This window comes from Schistocerca gregaria, chromosome 2 (assembly GCF_023897955.1).
Source record: "Schistocerca gregaria isolate iqSchGreg1 chromosome 2, iqSchGreg1.2, whole genome shotgun sequence".
Lineage (NCBI taxonomy): Eukaryota > Metazoa > Arthropoda > Insecta > Orthoptera > Acrididae > Schistocerca > Schistocerca gregaria.
The window spans coordinates 822,982,293-823,004,249 of record NC_064921.1 but is presented as its reverse complement, the minus strand read 5'-3'; the positions used below and the strand labels follow the sequence as shown (position 1 = coordinate 823,004,249).

The 21,957-nt window shown below is 39.2% G+C and overlaps 1 protein-coding gene across 1 annotated transcript in view; it reads left to right on the top strand.

Moving 5' to 3' along the window:
* LOC126335157 (juvenile hormone acid O-methyltransferase-like) overlaps positions 1-21,957 on the top strand; it is a 149,097-nt gene that overhangs the window by 76,736 nt on the left and 50,404 nt on the right. Inside the window, exon 4 of the mRNA XM_049998130.1 lies at positions 876-1,008. Coding sequence (XP_049854087.1) covers positions 876-1,008 — 133 coding nt within the window. The remainder of the gene's footprint in view (positions 1-875; positions 1,009-21,957) is intronic.

Sequence of the window (21,957 nt, the reverse complement as noted above, 5' to 3'; positions counted from 1 at the left end):
ACCTCCCCCCGCCGTCCACAGTATCGGCATCTATTCGAGCTGTGTGATGTAGCAGAAGAAAATGAAGACATGGTCGTTATGAAATAATATTAGGAAAGTTGTTGGACGTGAAAACGTATCCCTTTCATCGTGCCAGAATGAGAATTTCAAAGAAATCACAATGGGATGCAGTGACAGTAAAATGCCGTCGATAGCGCATTAGCTGCAAAATTCAGGAGCAGGGTCCTTCCCTGTCCCTAAGAGTCCGTTAGAAGAACATGTCGCTTAAATACCGGGCTATGTACAACAATGGTATATTCGTATGATAAATTTAATAACTCTTTCATTAATCGGTTGGAGAATAGACATCTTAAATTTTTAGAAAAACTGTTCTTTGGCCCTAAAAAGTAGTAATTTTACAATTAGTCTATTATTTTTATGCAACATTTGAAGCCACAGGAACAAAAAAGGTGTAGTCAGTAATTTTTTTATGGAATTAATGAAGTGCCATTCTGAATTTTCACCAAGGTGTGCTCAATCTGCTGGTTTTCAAATAGCACAAGATATCAACAGAGAGCAAGGAATGATTACATTGGAGACCTATAACGACACTGAATTTACCGTAATTTCATTTCTGTGCTCACATTTACAATGTTATCGTTCTCATGTGTTCGGCGTTGTGAACAGCAAGTTCAAGCCTGTTAATTTAACTTCTTTTGCATAATGTGAAATTAAAAACACCTTATTTTGTGTGGGTTTTTAGCATTATTTTTGTACATTTTCACCACAAAATAGTTTTGTTGTAATTCGTTTAATTGAATCTTAAAAAAAAATTCAGGAAGTCTTATGTATCCTCCACTGAGGCAACGCCACCTAATACATTAATATTTTCATAGGCGCGCTGTCCAGAACATCCACAAGCTGTTGGTGCCTGGAGGAGAGGTTGTCTTCAGCGTAATAGCTAACATGGTGTTTTACACAGCGTTTGAAGAAATGGCGAAAGACTCGCGTTGGGCACGGTACATGCAGGTAACCCTTAGGTCTACCCAATATTCTCCTAAATCTTAGAAATTCTTGGGATATTATGTTTAATAATTCTAAAAATGCCCTATCTCAGGAAAAGTCAACTTGTTTAGCCTGCCACCCACTTTTGTTTCTGTGTTAGTTGTAAAATTTTCTAACTGTCCACCGATTGCACAGTAAATATGATTTACGAAGGAGGGATAAGTTTACTTCACAAAATTTATAAAGCCGAGCTACAGCAAGTTAAAACATACAATAGTCAGTCCCTTATTCTCAAAATTTTTCTTTAAAGCCTAATAAAACTATTTTCAAAATCCCTACCGGCTACCGCCCACCACGAAAGCTGAAACGCCCACATGTGGGTGGGAGGGACCATGATGACCACCACTGCATTCTGCCTTTTCCTCAAACGAAACCAAAGTTACTAGCCAGGAAGAATTTTCTTTTATAATTCTGAGGACTGTCGTACACATTACGATTGACTTTAAGATTCTGAGTTGTTCAACGTTCTCGAGTACTCGACGTTTCGACCACCTGATGCGATCGTCAACAGGAGTCTTCTAGTGTCCCGTGGTTAAAGAACAGGGAGCGCAGAGAGAGCATCCGAGCTCTCAGTCTTCCCGAGTTTCATGTACGATAAGAACCGGAAGATGCGGTATTACCAGCCAAGCTGATAACAATAAATTATACTGCACTATCCCTTGGAATATGGCTGAACTGGAATGCAATCACACTACTGCCTATGTCTCTACGTTGTCTAGGTGTCTGATTTCATCAGCCGGTTCTTGTTCAATCGATAATTCAAATGAATGCAGTTCCCTTGAACTGTACAAACAAATAAGTTACAGTAAATTTTGTGGCCAATGCAAAGAGTTTGCAATAAATTTAAAAATTTATTTCAGCAGTTTTTCCTGGTGCCTTTTGTCAGCTTCAACTGGTATTTAAAGCAAAATCGTGCACCAGATGTGCTTAAAAGGAAATGTGAAAGTCCATAGATCGTCTCGTGTACCTCCATACAACGTAGATAACAATGTAAAATTTCTAACTTGTGAGCGCTGATGCGCCAAGTAAGTCACTGTTCGACAGATACGAGGACTTGTAGAAAAGTAATTCTGTTCTCTACACTGGTAGAGGTACTAAAGGTCTGGCTTATTTCTCAGTCGACTGACGTAAGATGCTTTCGAATTGTAGCGTGTAAAATTGCGTTATGTATCGCGACTATGTTCGTGCGTAAGAAAAAATGTGTTGTAATGGAATGTCTAACCGCAGACAACGTGCATCCAGTTGAAATCCATAGAAGAATGAAAGTTATGTATGGTAATGATTGTATCGACATCACTAATGTCCGACGCTGGGGTGTTTGTGCTCGTAATGAAGGGAGTAAAAATCGTCGAAGGAGACCAAGAGATGAATACAGTAAGTAGATTCAGAACCATGTAGCCTGCAGTATTTATTTCGGTATGAAGAGACTTGCACAGTATAGAATAGCATGGAGAGCTGCATCAAACCAGTCTTCGGACAGAAGGCCACAATTACGACAACCTCATTGTGAGTGACAGAGCACAATCTCTTTCCAAAGCTTAAAGAACAGCATAGAAGACTTCGCTTTAATAGCGATGAAGCAGTGTAATTAGAGGTAAGGTTTTGGTTCCGTCATAAAGTCAAATATTCTACAATGACTGATCAACAAACTGGCCTCTCGTTGGGGGAATGTCTTCGTCACCAGGTTGACTGCGTTGAGAAATAAGTCTATAGACATGAAAAATAATGAAGTAGATATTAATAAAGTTTTTTAATAAAACAGTTTTGCGAGTTTTCGAATTAAAAAAGTTCGGAGTCATTCAAGTTGAACACATCCTCGCCAATACGATTCTGGACTGAACTCAAGCCACAAACCTAGCGGGTTTCCGGGTGCAGTGATCAGTATTGAGGAATATGACAGGAACGATCATTCGAACCAACAATGCCCAGTAAACATTGACTGTAAAATTCATGCTTTATGGCCTTGAGCACCTGTTCATCTTCGATACTGCGAAACCAATCGCACATCGACAACGACCATATACTCTGCGACTTATCCAGAATCGTCACTGGAGAGTGGGACAAACTGGACCAGGGCTGACTTGATAATCTCATCGAAGATTCATAAGCTAAGGTTTCAAGTCTGAACGTATTAACGTTGGCCCAGCAATGCTGTGAAAAACTCCAGTGGGAAGCAGAGTATTTTGTCTTTACACTAATGTCTGTGTGTTTGCTTTGGTGATCTGAACACATCCCAAATGAAAACAATCGCATGATTCAAGCCAATTTTTGTTTTCTGTCCCGTGAATTCCAAATGAAAGGGCGATGCACAACATTTGTTGTTGCGTGTATTTTTTTGAGGAAATGAATGCAGATGTTTCGAAGTGTTTGGGTGACAATTTGCCTAATCTTTCATTTCTCCAGAGAGTGGAGAATTAAGCATACGTACTTTGTCCTGAAATCTGCTATGAATTCCGCCTTGATCATGAATAATAAACATTATCATCATTGCTTTTTCTCAGTTCTATTACATTATTTAGATTTTATTTTAGTAAAACGGATTGCTCTTCATAACCTCACTTCGAGAGCCAAGCTGCTGAGCAGACAGCTCTCACAACGAAGCACTTTTGGCGCTGAGGTGTCAACAAGAGCAACCTCTCGTTACAGACGAGACTTGTTACATTAGTACAACGCCAGAGGTCCTGCAGTAGACTTACTTGTCACGTGTAGTCAATGGAGACAACAAAATCGTTCACGTAAAAGGGGCTTTAGACATACTCTAGCGAGACTTTCCAAAAGAACCAGTTCTAAGGAGCCGAATCTGCACCAGTATATCATTACGACTTCTACTGGGTGAGAATTATGGAATTATTTAAATAAAACGTAAACTAGTTACAAACTACCGCGTGCACACAATTTATTCAACATATGAACGTCACTACAAATATTCGGATTTAGATTACGACATGTTCGATATTGCAGCCATCATTGGCGATGATGTGGCGCAGACGAATATCGAAATTCCGCATGACCCGCTGAAGTGTCGGAACAGTGATACTGTCGATGACCTCCTGAATGGCTGTTCACAGCTCAGAGATGGTTTTGGGGTTATTGCTGCAAACGTGTCATTAATATAGCTCCACAAAAAGGTATCGCATGTGTTCCGATCCAGAGAATATGGCGGCCAGTTGAGGCCCATGCAGTGGCTTCCGAGTACCTGAGAGCCATAATGTGTGTCCCCAAAGAGCTCTTCCAGAACATCAAACACTCTCCTGCTTCGATGGGGTCGAGCTCCGTCTCTCACGAACCATATCTTGTCGAAATGAGGGTCACTTTGTATAATGGAGATGGAATCATCTTCCAGAACCGTCACGTGCCGTTCGGTACTCACCGTGGCATCAACTATCAACGAATATCGAACCGACAATCCGTGACCGGACATTGTCCACCACAGAGTCACCTGCTGAGAGTGAAGAGACTTTTCGATCGCGAAATGCGGTTTATCAGTCCCCCAAATGCGATTATTTTGGTTACTGACGAACCCATCCAAACGGAGGTGGGCTTCGTTGCTAAGCCAAACAACAATGCGCATGCTAATTCCCACCATGCTACGCAGCCAACAGTGCAGTAACAGTGCAGTTTGAACTTCCTAACGCAAACCATTCAGAGACGCTGTGACGATTTTATTTCATGTAGTTCAATAATTTCCCCCCCCCCCCCCCCCCCTATATCACCAAGGTCACCTAATTCTAATGCGAGCTTTTGTGCTGATTAATTCAGGATGTTACAATAAGATGTGAACGAAGTGTTTCTCACTCGGGATATTTCCACACTATCATAAGTAGACATAATTTAACGCTGTTTATTTAAACAAGTAAACTTCGAACACAGTCACTGTATCTGAAGCAGCGAAACAGAAGAAAATAAACGTTTTCCTGCGATTCTTCCTAGTATTGTGAAGGAAAGTTTCATCACAAATAACTGTTCTTAAAAGAAACCGGAATAGATTTTTGCGAGCTTAGATTACGTTCTCGTGATCAATGAAAAGTCTGTGCTCAAAACAAAGTATGTATACAAAGTTGTATCTCACGGGCAGTACGACTTGCCCACGGCGCGGAACACAAAGGCCCAGAGCGCAGGTCGCGGGCGACGTCCCATCTGAGGCTATATCCAAATAGTGGTGGTACTTGAGTCGCTGGCTGGCGAATACAGAACTGCCTCTAGCCGGCTCCGTGCTGGGAGAAGTACTCGCGCGGCGGAAGGTTATAATTTCCCTATTGGCTAGCGAAGCTGCAGCGAATGCAGGTAGAGATACGTGTCTGGAGTGACGCCTGTTCTGCGCCATCTAGCTGCTTACCGGGACGCCCTCTGTGGATTGAGCAAGATACGGCGGGAACCAGCATGACCGCAGGTGTTGGACTGACGATAAGCCGCTGAACAGAGATGCGTTGCGGGTTGGCGGCATCGCAGGTGAATCAGAGATACACCAGTTTACACGAAAGTTCTCCCATAAATGATAACAAATGTAATTAGAATGACTGCACAGTATCACTAAATTATTAAAACTGCCTAAAATTAATGCTAGGAATTAGAGGCGTATCATTCCAATGGTAAATTACGTCCTCTTTCTGCTATCACAGACTTCTTGTAACTCATGCATCTGACTCCTTGATTGTTATTTTATAAAGTTTCGTTAACAAGCTTTCTAAGATTTATGCGTCACCATTTTCTTCGCCTCTATGAATCTGTTAATTTTATTTGGTACTGATACAATTATAATGAAATATTCGGGGTGTCGCGCTCTTTAAGAGGATGTATTATGGTTCTCTGAGCTTTTATGGTGCAGCAACACAAACACAAAAGTAAATCGCTTCGAATACGAGCATCGCACATAATCAGATGCCTAGTACACGGGCGTTCCAGCCACGTATATATATGTGTCACGTAGTCCCATAAGTCAACTTATTGTCGAAAGTACGATGGCTTGGGATATCATGCAATATTTGTAAATGGAATGAAGATTTGTTGGTAGGGACGACGCACGTGCTACCTGGGACGGATGGTCGCAAACAGATAAAGAAATAAACAGAGCTGTGAACCAGAGACAAGACCTTGCTGTTCATATTTTAAAGTAAGTACCTAGCAGAAAAATCTAATAGTAACTTCAGAAGTTATGCAGCTGTTGCAGTATCCCGTAACAAAATACTATCACAGAAAGGATTTACAGATATCAGCCACATCTTCTTACGAATTAATATTGAGAACTTGTTTCAAAAGTTCAGAGATGTAAAGCAGTGAACTTCACGAATTGAAAAACGTATTATGTTACGATTGCAGTATCAATGAGTCCCAACTGTAATGTTCCTGCCCGAATATCTGTGTATCACAACTTCAAGGAGCACGAAATGGTATGACTGCTTAGGTCAGTCATTTGTAAACTAGTTGGCGGAATTCAGTTCATTGATAGGGAAATAGGAAAATGCAATCAGTCTACAGAGAAGTCTGTTTACGGAACTATTGTGTGACCCATCAGTAGTATAACTTGTGCCAGTTCGAGCACAACCTGCATTGTTGCCAGACTTCTCTCCCTTATGACAGTCTGCTCTTTTGCCAGGTATTCCCCTATCCCTACACCTCCACCTACTCTACCATCGTCCCTTTGACCTCATATATGCCAATTAACAGGTCTATGACATCAGAATCCAAGATGGCGATCGAAGATGATGGACCTGGTAATACGAACACACTTGCTAGTTCACATTTCTTAACTTGAAATTGGTGGGAAATGAAAAAAATCCTTGGTTTCTCCCACACCTGTGATATTACACTTCATTTGCCTTACGTTTAAGTTCATGTGTAATGTTATTAAACAACTAACGCCACTTCTGGGATAGGACAGGAGTTTTTATGCTTTTATTTACATAAATTCCACGCTGTGGATGGCCTCTGCATGTCGGAAAGGCCGAAGTAGCAGGGTATACAGACATCGCCAGAGGGTTGGAGTGACGAGCACCAAACCCCACCCACTGGCTGATGACAGATGCTACACTCATACTACTTATTCAACTACCTAACGGAAAATGGGGAATAATAGCTCCTGTTTCCGCTACTAGCATGATGTTGGCGATGGTGGTGCAGTCACAGCCGACCAAAGTTAAATTGCTCGGGAAATTTTAAAATGGAAGACGGTTATTTATACAAGAGCCGTTCAATAAGTATTGCATCACTTTTCCTGAAAACATGTTATCTTATTCAGTATTTCAATATACCGTATTATTCCTCTCTTTAGGCAACAAAACCCTATTTTTCAGCGTACTCTCATTCAATACGGTGGCTTTGTCACCTTACTGGGAGGTCTGTATGTCCACATGGTACCACTGTATTCGTTGTCAGAGCCAACGTCTTGGTCCATCAATAACCTCCCTATCAACCACGTACTGGTTTCTGCGGAGTACATTTTTCATCGGAAAAAACAAATGGAAAGTGTGATATTCGGGCTGTAGGGTTGATGAATACCTCAACAGTAGACATGTGTGTCAGCACTTCCGACAAAGACGCCCAGTTGTCCAGCGAGGTGTTTTTTTGTGATCCGTTAATCACCTCGAACGTGAGTGTTCGCATGTTTCAACTCCGCAGAGGTCACAGCTGCGTGCAGGCTGATGGAATGCGTTAGATCAGACAGATAGATATGCATGACCATATTTCGATAATGATGGATGCCTTTCCCAGTGACTGTGCGTTTGTTTACTGGCCGGATTATATAGACATTCTACAAGTGTCTGAGTGTCTGCCATGCTTTGGTCTTCCGCCAAAAGAAACTCTCTGCTGGGAACACACCTCTGCTACAGACTCCATTTTGAAGACTGTACATAGCGCCGCCACCGATGGGCACCTCATGAATTTAAATTGTTTGAAGCGAGAATATTTCATGAAGCCCCACAACAAATTCCACATTTCTTTCCATCAAAAGTGGCTGAGAAAAAAATGTTGGATTACATGTTGAACAGCCACACTGAAAAATTGTGGGACAATTGGTCCTATGATTGCAAATCGAATTGAATTTTCGTAAAACAAAACCATGTTTATTTTTTAATTTCTGTTCTGGAATTCTTATTTTTGGTTCCCAATCTGTGCGACCGCTAAAACAGTCATGACCGCATCTCATTTCTTTAAATACATTTTTTATTAATGTAAATGGAAGGCTTATTTCAATTGTGCGATAAGTCATCTATTTTTGAAAAATGATTAACCATTACTTACAACAATATTTCACTAATTGGTCTTTATTAAACGTTTTAACTACAATATAATATCGAAAAATAATTAATTATTTTGCGACACAGAAGCAACAAATTCCTGTAGATGAGAATAGTGAAAAAGAAAAATTTCTTCATTCGAAATATTCAAATATTCGTATTAAGCCAGATGAAATTTTAAATAGAATTGTTACTGAGAGTACTGTAAAGTTATGAATGGATACAAGAGAAGATAATATTGGAAGAGAGCTAGAATTTAATAATCAAATTATCGAAGCTAATAAAAATACTGTTGCTAAAGATATTCCTAAAATTATTCCATTCGAATTAGTTGATATAAATTTTAATTTGGTTGGTGGAATGTTTGTTAAACATACTGATCGTTTTCGCAGGGAAACCAGTATTATTGCTTCATTTAAACCAAATGCTTACTTTGGAAGAACAATAATTTATGAACCATATTATCCTGTAAATCTTCCTGTTTTAGATCCCATTCAACATGTAGAAATTACTGTAAGGATGAAAATAACAATTTGATTGATGTTAATTGTGCTTGTGCAACAGTTGTTCTTAAAATGTTTTTATAAATTTTATCCTTAATAAATCATGAACAAAATAGTGTTATCAGTTCTACTCAATCTCTGCAAATGAGAAAAGTAAACATAATTTAAATGCATCCAACTAGGATACAGAGATTGAAATAAATGTTCATGACTTCATCCAAATTATGCACAGTTATACATGAACTTAGAATTGTTCTAGCTAACCCAGATAGATCAGAATCAGATAATCCAACATGTGATGGAAAATCCAATAAAAATTAATCGATAAGTATGTGGCAGAACTGTTTGATTTTGTGAGCATAAAGAAAGGAAATGATATTTTATCTACAATCAAACATCCTTTTATTTCATCAGCACTAGTGTTATATTTGACTTCATGTGTTACTGTTAAAGTAAGCTTAGAAGGATAAACTAATAACGGAAAAACAAAGAGCATGAGAAATGAAGTTCTTTATCCATTATTAATTCTTGGTGGATTTTTTATAGATTATAAAAAATTAGGTGGGTAGGATATTTAACAGTAATTTTTACTAGGTCTTGTAGTTCTGAAATGCAATTCTTAGATGGCCTGATTATAATGATGCTGGAGTTGAAATTAAAGATACACTTCCTAAGAAAGGAAAAATTCTAATAGAATCGATGGAAATTTGTGTAGTAATTGTTAAATATGAACCAACTTACAACTTAGAACAATGAAAAAAATATTCTGGAAAATCCATGAGTTCGGATATCTTTTTATGAAATAAAAATTGTAGCAGTTGCAGGATTGAGATGTAAGAAAAATTTCGAATAGATGGAGTTCTAGAACTCTGCACAATGTGATATACCTTATTTCGTATTTCTTACATTGCAGACAAATCGCAAAAATAATCAGTTACTTGACTATTCATTATTCGACCAAGTTAACCTACCCTACAGAAAAAAATGAAGAAGCTTAATTTTCCCACAGGGAATATGGAATATTAATCAACCAAGTAGTTTCCTCAAAGTATACGATACGTTTCTCGATTTTAAACGACTTGCACTACTCAAGTCAGACACTGACATTTCTCCATATAACTTCATAAGAAACTGTCCTATCTATGCGATTAACGTCATTCATAGAAAGAATATTGTAAGTTCACAGAAAACGACTATGAAAGATTGCTTGGAACTTTTAGTGAAAAATTTTTTACAGATATACTTACTGAATGTTTTCAACTATGTAAATGAATAAAAGATTAGAGAAAGTTTAAGAAATCTTTACATCATGTTTTCATTTCACTTTGAAATATTTTCAGAACGAAGGAGAAACTGAATAATGTTAATTAGAAAATGATTATTCATTGTATTTTTTCTGAATAGTTCTTTTCATGTCAATGATTTTAGCATTTTGAATTTCCAAAATCGGTTAATATTTGCGTGAGATCGATGGACATCACTAGCTGCAGGACAAGCCTCCTTCAGTTGTCACTGGGAGCTTTCAACTCATATTTTATTCAGCAGCGTGTGGCCTCTAGATAAAGGTAATACTGACGTAGAGCGGTAATTTACGTCAGTGCAAACGACGTAAAGCGTTGAGTGAATTTACGTCAGCATGACTTACGTAAAACATTCTATCGTGCTGATATAAGCAATTCACAACTTCATTCACAGATGGCGCTGATGGACTACACATTGAAAATAATAGTGGAACATGTTCCACTTTAAACACAAATTAATTATTTTGCAATTGATTTCAGTATTTATACCATAATGTACAGTCGTGCTCACAAGTATGCGAACGACCTTAATTGCGTTTCGTCTTATTCGCATGCAACCCACATAACGCAGCTGTCTAGCAGGTCCTCTAATCGCTCCTCGGTACAGTCGTTTAACTATTGAAAATGGTTCCAACAAATCACCACTAGAAAACACTGCTCTGTATAGCAATAACTCAAGATGTAAAGTAAAACCAAGATACTACAAATATCACGGAACCCTTTATCACATATAAGACTGTCCTTAAGGCCTGTAATCTCACATTTAATACAATAAATGACATACCTGAAATGCTACCACTCTCAATAATTACTTCAGATGGGTAAAGCACGTAGTAATTTCGTCCTATTCATGATTTCCTCTTCAAAGTTACATACCGTACTTATAGTTTAACACAAAATGACATTAAAAATTTAAGTTACCGACGAGCAGCTAGTTGAGAAAATTTATGAACTTCAAACGACACGACGAACCGTCTCGTTCTGCATATGGATTCAAACCCAGGTCATGCATACTAAGCAAAGACTTCGTGACTGACGCAAACTAAGTCACTCCTGACTAGGCATACAGAGAGCGATATACCTTGATTTTAGACAATATCAGTTAGCAAATATCAACTTTAAATTACATAACGTAAACATTTTTACGGACGCGAATTCCTACTCGGCATCTATTGTCCTTTTTAACTAACTACGAGAGACGTTAAATATTGCTTGTTCACAAGTAACTTACTTGAAATGCCTTGAGGTAAAGCTTTGTGTGGGACAGGGATTCGAACCCAGAACCTAATCGGATTGTTATCGAAGCACAATCAACTGTGACATATCGGATAGCTAGATGTTTTAACGGAAATGACTTGACGAAAAATTTTTTTCTTCCCAGGACTCCAACATGGCACCTATCACTGTTATATTCTACAGAAAACGGATGTTCAATATGAGTTTGTTACAACAGCAGCAACATGTGAGCACGTTTCAACTAGAAATAATATGACGAAGAGTTCAGTGCTAACTGGGAATCGAACCCCACACATAACATTATTGACTGAACACAAAGAGACGTCACCTACCGAATTTTTCTCAACCTGCAGCTCGGAAAGACATACATGAATTTACAGTGACCTCGCGAATAGTTCTGTGTCTCACTAGGCGTCAAAAACGTCGGATATCGTTAGTGTTGGCAACGAATAAAACTACAGTCAAAATCTAAATTACTATCCACCAGCAGATAGGTGTTCTCATGCTAGAGCTTGATAATACATAATGGAACCATCAGTGCCGGGCCAGAATTCGAACCCATTCACGCGCAAATGTGAAGATGTTGAGGAATCTACAGTTTTGAACAAACAACAAATTATTGTCGAGCTGTTTTGTCACGAGCGGATCAAATTCTGCGTTAAGGGCGGTCTGAATTGCATCCCCAGTTCAGAACCAATTTTATCGACATACAGAAGCTCAAATACAAAATTAAATATGTGTCCTGTGACCCTACATGGCGTTTGTTCCGTCATTAGAAATAAATAATTAGCATAAGAAAGATTACTGCTGATAGTTTCTACATGACGCTACTCCTGAGTTTATCGTGGTTCAATCTAACGTCTACTTGGTAGAGAAGGAATATCATGTTTAACGTGAATTTCAGACCGCAATGCCATTATACCTTCTTAACTTGACATAGCCAGAAGAGAACAGGATGTGTCTCTACTTATCAAAAACCATGAGCAGAAGTTGGAATCGAACCCAGACCAGAGGTATAGGACCCTATCAGCAGCCCAATAGACCACCAAATCCTCTCCTCTGTGACACATTTTTCTATCGTAAAACATTGTTCAACACTGGATGAGAATTCTGACACACAGGCTCCCTGTTCAGTACATTCCTTTTCTTGGTTGACCGAATCGCGATGAACTAGCTGCCTCAGCTACCCAGTACATACATTCGACTCTGTTATGTAATCATCGAAATAAAATCATGTAACTGCCACCTACACAGAACTGCCAACAGTGTAGGATGCAGAAATTTAAATAGGAAGTGTTCCTTTCCACTTCAGCTACTCTATTACGCTATCCGTTTGTTGAAAACGCCGAGCAGTGCAAAAGAAAAACTGTAACTGTCTGTCTCTCTCAGGAGTTATCAGTCTAATGGAACTTTGAACATAATTCCCTTCACTTCTCAACCCAAAATAGTCGCATGTGGAAAAAGAGCTAACTTCTGCGACATTTTGTTCTTTTCAGGTGTAATAGACGGCCAGGCAGTAGATGCATCTCGAAAATTTTGTATTATGTATGGGGAGAACGCATCGTGTCAGAAGTTCAAATCTGTGTGAAATCTTATGGGACTTAACTGCTAAACTCATTAGTCCCTAAGCATACACACTACTTAAATTAAATTATCCTATAGACACACACACACACACACACACATGCGCGAGAGCGGACTCTAACCTCTGGCGGAACGAGCCGCACAGTCCGTGACTGCAGCGCATTAGAGAGCTCGGCCATACCCGGGCGGGCCACGTCGAGAAAAATACGTAAGAAAGGTATTTCCTACACTAACTGGCGTGTGTTAATGACATTTTCTTCATCAAACCCTGTTTGACAGCTTTACTCAGAACAAGTTTCCTACACGCATTTAATCAATAAAATGCATGTGCATTGTCGGACTGTTAATTTCTCTCTCATGTTTACTATTGTTTAAACAACACTAAAAGAAACCTTACGAAAATTGTACATTGTATTATAAGAAATGAAATAAAACTACCCATGATAACCTTACGGCGAAACTGTTTCAATAAAAGTGAGTATCTATACACAAGGGTGTCTCTATCGGCACGAATTAGTGAAACACTATTTACTTAGATTTCGATTGGGTTTGTGTTGGATTGGTATGCTGTGTCATACTCAAGTGGTATGCAAATGTGGTATTTCATAAATAAAGATATGTATTCCTAGAAACCCAAAATTTGCTTGTCAGCAACGGAAAGAGGCGTTAGCTCTTGTGCAGCATTGGAAGTTTTTCACCAATGTACTATGAGCAGAAAGTATTTCCTTGCGATTTCCTAATCGATCTTTGATCTGACTGCTTGTAGCTCTTTCACAGAAGGGATAAAAACGTTAGAGTCAAGAGACTGGAACCGCAAACAATAACAGCCGCTTTTTTACAGCTAAGCGCGTAACCACAGGGCTATGGAAGATGCATGTGTTTGCACTTCCCTTTACAAGGCCAATGGGGGCTAGAACTCATAAACCGCTATTTAAAGGACGAGATTAGTCGCGATTTTCACGTGCAACGACTTTCCTGGGCTTTGTCTTAAATCTGCTAGGTGGTTCAATCTAAAATAAGGATTCAAATTTTTGTGCGTGAACCACAATCGAACCGCACACATACTGTCCTTCTTTATAATCCACGAATACAGCTTAAGTATCAATTGCTTGATCACCAATAGTAAGATGTGTGCATGTTTGACCAGAAATAACGACACCTATTTCGATTGTTGGCAACACATGAACATACATTAAAAATGCACGTTAATTTTGACTATCAGGCCGGTGTGCACGTAATAGGGCTTGAAATGAAATTATGAATATGTTTGTACTTGATCAGGATTCGGCCCCACATACTTACCTTTGGAGGAGATCGAGAGAAGATTGCAGTCTTGGGAAAAGGAACGAAATGATTGAACTATTCTGTTTCTAGAGATTCAGATCCTTGAAAGAGGAGATACGAATTCGAATCACAGTCCAGCACCCAATTTTTCAACGTCTCTCGTTCAATCGAGTGCCAGTAAAATAAGAGTCCAGTTCCTTTAATTGCCTATCGCTTCATCAACTAAACCAAAATTTTCTAATGTAAGTAAGTTTACTGGTGACAGTATTTCTGTTTACCATGACTTCCGCCTATGTCATTTCCCAACGTAAACCTGCTCCGCCCAGTTTGTAATGAAGGAACGTGATGTTTAATGCGGATTCTAGATTATAATGTCTTTCTCTTGTCGCTTTGAGAAGTAGGCATATAATCTATTTACAGTTAATTTCATCGGGATGCATAACGGAAAAATACACGTTTTAAAATATTATTGCGTAATTACAATTATTGACAGTCTATTCGTTAGCTTGCTCGCATTCAGTGGGGTGAAACCTATCACAGAAGCAAGCAAAACACAAATATTTCTTGCACCATGCGCAACACACAAACGATATCTCGCTGCACTGACGTGTTGTCCAATATATTGCTCGGAAAACATATCTGCTTCATGTTGCTAAATACAGCTCTATCAGATATTGATTTGGATGTGTACCAAGTGTATAAAAGTATATCTTGAAATATGCACAAAGGCACATATTGGTATTCGACTGAAACATAGCCATGACCAAGATTGTAACTGGGGTAGACAACATCGTCGTCTACCGCCTTGACAACTCCAGTGGTGACGGTGCTCGGGCGGTTACTTACGTTTGCTGGTATCAAAGCTACAGCATGAAAATACAAAAATGTTAATAACCCGAAGATCATTAGCTTTGGAATCCATAGTAAAGTAAAGCAGTCATCAGTCGGAAAATTGGTTTGAACACCACAGTGCTTTAATAGGCACGGTCGTGTTGGAGGTTGTATGCCGTTGCTTTCCTCCGACCTTTCAGTTGACTTACCTAGCCAGTTAATAGGGGAACCTACAGTTTAACGTGGCTTTTGGACCACAGTGCATCTAGGCGTTTTTCACGTCAGCAAACACTGCTGCCGCTGGTAATGAATGGATCAAAATGACTGGAATATGAGATGTTTCGTCACGGAGAATATACACATTTCTCTCTGCGTCTTGTGTTCAGGGTAATATGAAAATCTCAGTAAGAGAAGAAGATAACGGAGTGCTGGTGATGCAGGCAATAATACTCAACTATTTCTGCCGACTTAACAACATGACGACAGACTAATTGGCGTCTCAGTGTATTTTGATTATAATTCGTTAGTCTTCGTGCTACCTCGTTCAAATACCTCGTGGGAGCAGGCATAATATTTTGGTTTTTGAACACCGTGCAATAACACACAAAGATAGTAGATGGAAGGATAGAAAGAAACAATAAGACTCATGGGTGTGAATCCAGTTCATCATTAGAAGACTGAACAAGAGGGAAGCATTACGAAAGCAATGAATACACTGCTTAGTATACATTATTTGTATATATCTGATGAAAAGGCGCAGATCTGCACAGTGCCCGCATGTGCACTTTAGTTTCTGTCTTAATGGGCATGATTTTTAGTTTCTTCTCTTCAGAATTTTCAGATGAATTGACTATTACATGGCACAGAATAATTACTTAACTGTGTTTCTCATATCTTCCATTCACACGAAGATTTTTCTGCATTCTCGTGCAATTCATGAAACTCTATTTGTATGTTGACAAGACTGCACATAGATGCAATCGATTTCGAGGTGCGAAGAGTTTCTTATCTTACTTTTCGTGACAGGTGGGCAAAGTTGATTTCCAGAGACTTCTTATTTTACTGAAATAATTTTTTGTCACAACGTAACAAGGTAAGTGTTTGATTTGTATATATTTTGTGGGAAACTATAATCATGGTGGCAGATTACATACCTGAATGTTTCAAATAACTGGTAGGAGAAAACGCTGCATATTAACCGAACCTCACGCCTTGTCTCCGTATCCTCCTATGACACAAACATGGGATTCTCCTCGCATACCACTACAGCAGTGTTCCTAGTACAGCGGAGAAATGGCATCATCGTCACAAACATTTGGCAACACTGCCACAGTGCAATATCTTCAGCGTATGGTACTGAACTGACTCACTAAATTCGCTTGATATTCCCTTTCCCTTTGAATGACTCGTGCTATAATCCTCATGTAAACTATGACACTGAGACTAAAAATTCAATTTTTTGGCTGAAGTGCTTTCATCACATAAGTGACAACTTTTATTATCTTTCATGATGCGTTATGAGGCTGATCGACCATGATGAAAATGGCGTGCTGGCAGCAGTGTGCCCATAGCTCTGTCGTACCGCCTGTGTCTTGTGTTGCAATGGCGCAATGAGCCGTCAGCTCATCATGGTAGGGGAGAGGGTATGCGAGCTTCTTTCTGTCTTGTTTTATGGAGCTACGAATTTCCAGATAAATGCTGTAAGGAAATCAGAAGAAAACCTTTACCCGTCACGTCCTCTTGGTAGTTCGACTCAGTAAGTTATGTTAATGGTGATAGATCTAGGCTTCCTGACTGCCAAGCTGCTTCACAATACAAGCGTCTCTGAAGAAATTCGAATTGACTGTCAACAATACGATTTTCAATATTGTTCTTCACTTAAGACTCACATGCCAGGGTGATAAGTATGAAGGAAATGAACCTCTTGATTGCTATAGGGCCTCTATGCTAAATTTTCATAGTAGCAATTAGCAACTCTTTGCAGACATTTGCTAACCGCGGCTCTAGGAATTTACTTTTTCTCCGGGTAGCTTCAAATATGGGCAATTTTGTCAGCTTAAATACAATTGAATATTTTAACTGTCACTTTTGAACAGCGTTCACTTCTTCATTAATGAATGTATGGACTGAAAGATATTGACACAATGTTTCGCATCCATTTACCATAGGGAATCGAAGAAAGAAACCAAACACATTACATTGCATTGCATTACATTGCAATCCATGACAAAAATAAATTATTTGAAGAATCTCCTGCGAAAGGAAAAAGAACAGGGTATGACACTTTAATTATAGTGCACTGGATCAAAAAAAATGAAATTAATTTTGTGCCACATTGATGTATTGCATACTAGTGTAATAAAATACTAACCAAATAAAACCGATTTTGTGTCTCCACTGCTATCGAGTGTGAAACACAAATCGTAGACAGATTTTATGGGTCACCACTCAACAACATTAAAGCATTTCACATCGTCGAGAGTGAGGAGTGGAGCAGACGTTGTTGGCAGAAGGCGAGGCAGCACAGTGCCTCAGCTCCTACCAGTAGGCAGTAAACGGGTCCCAGAGAACTCAGACGCACGTGGTTTTGAGAGGCAGATGGTCGGCCAAGAAATCTCTCGCTAAAATATTGTTGAGCCAAACTGTTATTACCAATGTGAGAGAAACCGAAATATTTTTTAGATTCGCTTGAAATACACTCAGAGCTTCATCATCGAGAGGAAAGGGGCGATAAAAATTTTGTTGCTTGTGCTTTCGGTTGCCAGATCTCGTAGTAGCTAGTCTCACGTTTTACCTCAAGACTATGGTCGTAGACAAGAGTGATGTACTCAGACTGCAGTCAAGACTTCGTCCAGGAAGTGCCGCAGTCTACAATGTAGCCAGATCGAGCATATTTCCGGGCATAAAATGCTTAGGGGAGCACGACTGTATTGTCCACTTTGCCTGAACAACTCGGCGGTCAGTTTTTTTTGTCTAAGGCTGTATCTACAGCTCATATTGCACAATGATGACCCAGAAGAAATAAAACAAAACTAAATTAGTTTATGAGAGCAACGATAGCTACAGCGTTCGAAGTATTCATTGTATTGTATACATGTCAGTAAATGCCTTCCAATGCCCACTTACGGAAGACAACGATACACAGTCTAGCATCAATATTATAAATACGCCTCAGTTGGTGTTACTCATTTACAACAAACGGTTCCCATAGCTACAGGAACACACCTGTGATACCTCTTACACAAAATACTTACGCAGTGCTATCAGATGAAAGGCTCAACCTGACACATACTGTATGAATTTTGTTTAACAACCTTTGTACCTGGATAAAGAGATTTTCCTGTTTTAGATATCTATGAACGTTGCTGCATAAGACGATTAACGAATAAAAGTAAATTCCATCAGCTACGACAATGTTTGAAGAAATCGTCTTAACGGCACTAAATCCTGGTTTGTGAATCGTTTACTGGCCTTACTGTGGCGCATTTCGCTGGTTGGAAGGCAAAAAGCTTAGTGACAAATTTCACAGAAGGAAAAGGACGACGAAATGTCTCCCACTGAAAGGTATGTTTTATTTAAACGATTACAAAATCAGCTGAAATGAATAGTGAGGTTGTCAGTATAAGCACATTACTGTTGTCAGTATGATGTTGCACTGCCCAGGGCCTGTAATGATAAAGGGCCCCTTTAGGTCAGGCATATTGTATACAGAAGTGGAAGAGAGAGCATCACTAAATTCTATTTCGTATGCATTGCATACACACAGAAATTACTGTTACAGTGTACTGAGCCCAATAAGTGAATTGCATATTTTCTGGTGAGAAAGAGCACTAGCAAACAGTCTTCGCTACATTACATCTTCGTTTGTTGTCCTCGACTATCGGCGAGGCACGAAAACGTCTGTCAATGAGTTTCTTAGTTTTGAGTACACTTACGAAAGAAATATAAAAACTATGAGAGCTACTGATTTATGTTGGTTAGTTTGTAGTCAGTTGTCAGTATTATTAGTAACTACGCTCCAGTTCGTAAACCTAGTTACAGAAAGATGAATCGGACGGATTAAGTTTTCAGGCTGTAGCAGCCACGTCTTTGAGACGCCAGCTATGCTCACTTCCCAGCCCGCTGTAGGATCACATCGGTTCGTCTTCTTCCCGCTGGTAATATAACTGAGATTTGGCAACAAGGCAACGTATGTTTGGCAACTTTGTGATCGACGAGTTACTTCCTGGTGTGCACGGAATCAAGCCCCAAAGTTCACTTGATTTTTCCTGTCATTTCGATTGAATAATCTGAGTTATTATCGCTTGAGGTATAACAAAAGGTTGTAAATTTACGTTTTTCAGCCCAGGAAAGTCGTTGCACATGAAAATCGCAAATAATCTCGTCCTTCAAATAGCGGTTTATGAGTTATAGCCACTATTGGCCTTGTGAAAGGAAGTGTAAACACATGCATCTTCCATAGCCCTGTGGTTACGCGCTTAGCTGTAAAAAAGCGGCTGTTATTGTTTGCGGTTCCAGTCTCTTGACTCTAACGTTTTTATCCCTTCTGTGAAAGAACTACAAGCAGTCAGATCAAACATCGATCAGGAAATCGCAAGGAAATACTTTCTGCTCATAGTACAATGGTGAAAAACTTACAATGCTGCACAAGAGCTAACGCCTCTTTACATTGCTGACAAGCACATTTTGGGTTTCTAGGAATACATATCTTAATTTATGAAACACCACATTTGCATACCACTTGAGTATGACACAGCATATCAACCACAAACCCAATCGAAATCTAAGTTAATAGTATTTCACTAATCCTTGCCGATAGACACACCCTTGTGTATAGATACTCAGTTTTATTGAAACAGAGTTTCGTCGTAAGGTTATCATGGTTAATTTTATTTCATTTCTTATAATACAATGCACAATTTTCGTAAGGTTTCTTTTAGTGTTTAAACAATAGTAAACATGAGAAATTAATCATTAATGATATCTGCGAATTCTCTGATGTTCTCTATAACAGTTCTCCCCATACATAATACAAACTTTTTTAGATGCATCTACTGACTGGCCGTCTATTAAACCTGAAAAGAACAAAATGTCCAGAAGTCAGCTCTTTTTCCACATGGGACTATTCTGGGTTGAGAAGTGAAGGGAATTATGTTCAAAGTTCCATTAGACTGATAACTCCTGAGAGACAGACAGTTTTTCTTTGGCACTGCTCGGCGTTTTCAACAAACGGATAGCGTAATAGAATAGCTGAAGTGGAAAGGAACACTTCCTATTTAAATTTCTGCATCATACACTGTTGGCAGTTCTGTGTAGGTTGCAGTTACATGATATTATTTCGATGATTACATAACAGAGTCGAATGTATGCACTGGGTAGCTGAGGCAGCTAGTTCATCGCGATTCGGTCAACCAAGTAAAGGAATGTACTGAACATGCTTCAAACCACTACAGGAAGCCTGTGTGTCAGAATTCTCATCCAGTGTGGAACAACGTTTTACAATAGAAAAATGTTTCACACAGAAGAAGATTTGGTGGTCTATTAGATTGATGATAGGTTCCTGTACCTGTGGTGTGAGTTCAATTCCAACTTCTCCTGATGAGTTTGATAAGGAGAGACATTGTCTTCTTGTGGTGTGAAATTCACGTTAAACATGATATTCTTTCTCTACTAAGTAGACGTTAAATTGAAGCATAATAACGTCAGGAGTCGCATCAAGTACAAACTCTATCAGCAGTAATCTATCTTATACTAGTTCTTTATTTCTAGTGAGGAAACAAAAGCTATGTAGGGTCACAGGACACCTATTTCATATTTTATTTGAGCTTTTGTATGTCAATAAAATTGGTTCTGAACTGGGAATGCAACTCAGACCGCCCTTAACGCGGAATTTGATCCTTTCGTGACAATACACCTCGACTACAATTTGTTGTTTGTTCAACAGCAGATTCCTCAACATCTGCACATATAGCGCGTGAATGGGTTCGAATTCTGGCCCGGCACTGATGGTTCCATTATGTATTATCAAGCTCTAGCATGAGAACACCTATCTGCTGGTGGATAATAATTTATATTTTGACTGTAGTTTTATTCGTTGCCAACACTAACGTTATCTGACGTTTTTGACGCCCAGTGAGACACAGAACTATTTGCGAGGTCACTGTAAGTTCAAAGATGTTATTCCGAGCTGCAGGTTGAGAAAAATTCGGTAGCTGACGTCTCTTTGTTTGCAGTCAACAACGATATGTTTCCAATGGCTCTAAGTACTATGGAACTTAACATCTGAGGTCATCAGTCCCCTACAATAAGAACTACTTAAACCTAACTAACCTAAGGACATCACACACATCCATCCCCGAGGTAGAATTCGAAACTGCGACCGTAGCAGCAGCGCGGTTGCGGACTGAAGCACCTAGAACCACTCGGCTACAACGGCTGGCCAACAACAATGTGTGTGGGGTTCGATTCCCAGTCAGCACTGAAATCTTCGTCATATTATTTCTAGTTCAAACGTGCTCACATGTTGCTGCCGGTGTAACAAACCGATATTGAACGTTCGTTTTCGCGCCACTTTGGAGTCCTGGAAAGGAAAAAATTAATGTTTCGTCTCGTCAGTTCAATTAAAACATCTAGCTACTGCCTAGAAAATCCGATATGTCACAGTTGATTGTGCTTCGATAACAAGCCGATTAGATTCTGGGTTCGAATCCCTGTGCAACACAAAAAAGCTTTACCTCACGGCATTTCAAGTAAGTTACTTGTGAACAAGCAATATTTAACATTTCTCGTAATTCGTTAAAAATGACAATAGATGCTGGGTAGGAATTCGCGTCCGTTAAAAATGTTTACGTTATGTAATTTAAAGTTGATATTTCCCAACTGAAACTGTCTAAAATTGAGGTATATCGCTCTCTGTATGCTTGGTCAGGAATGACTGTT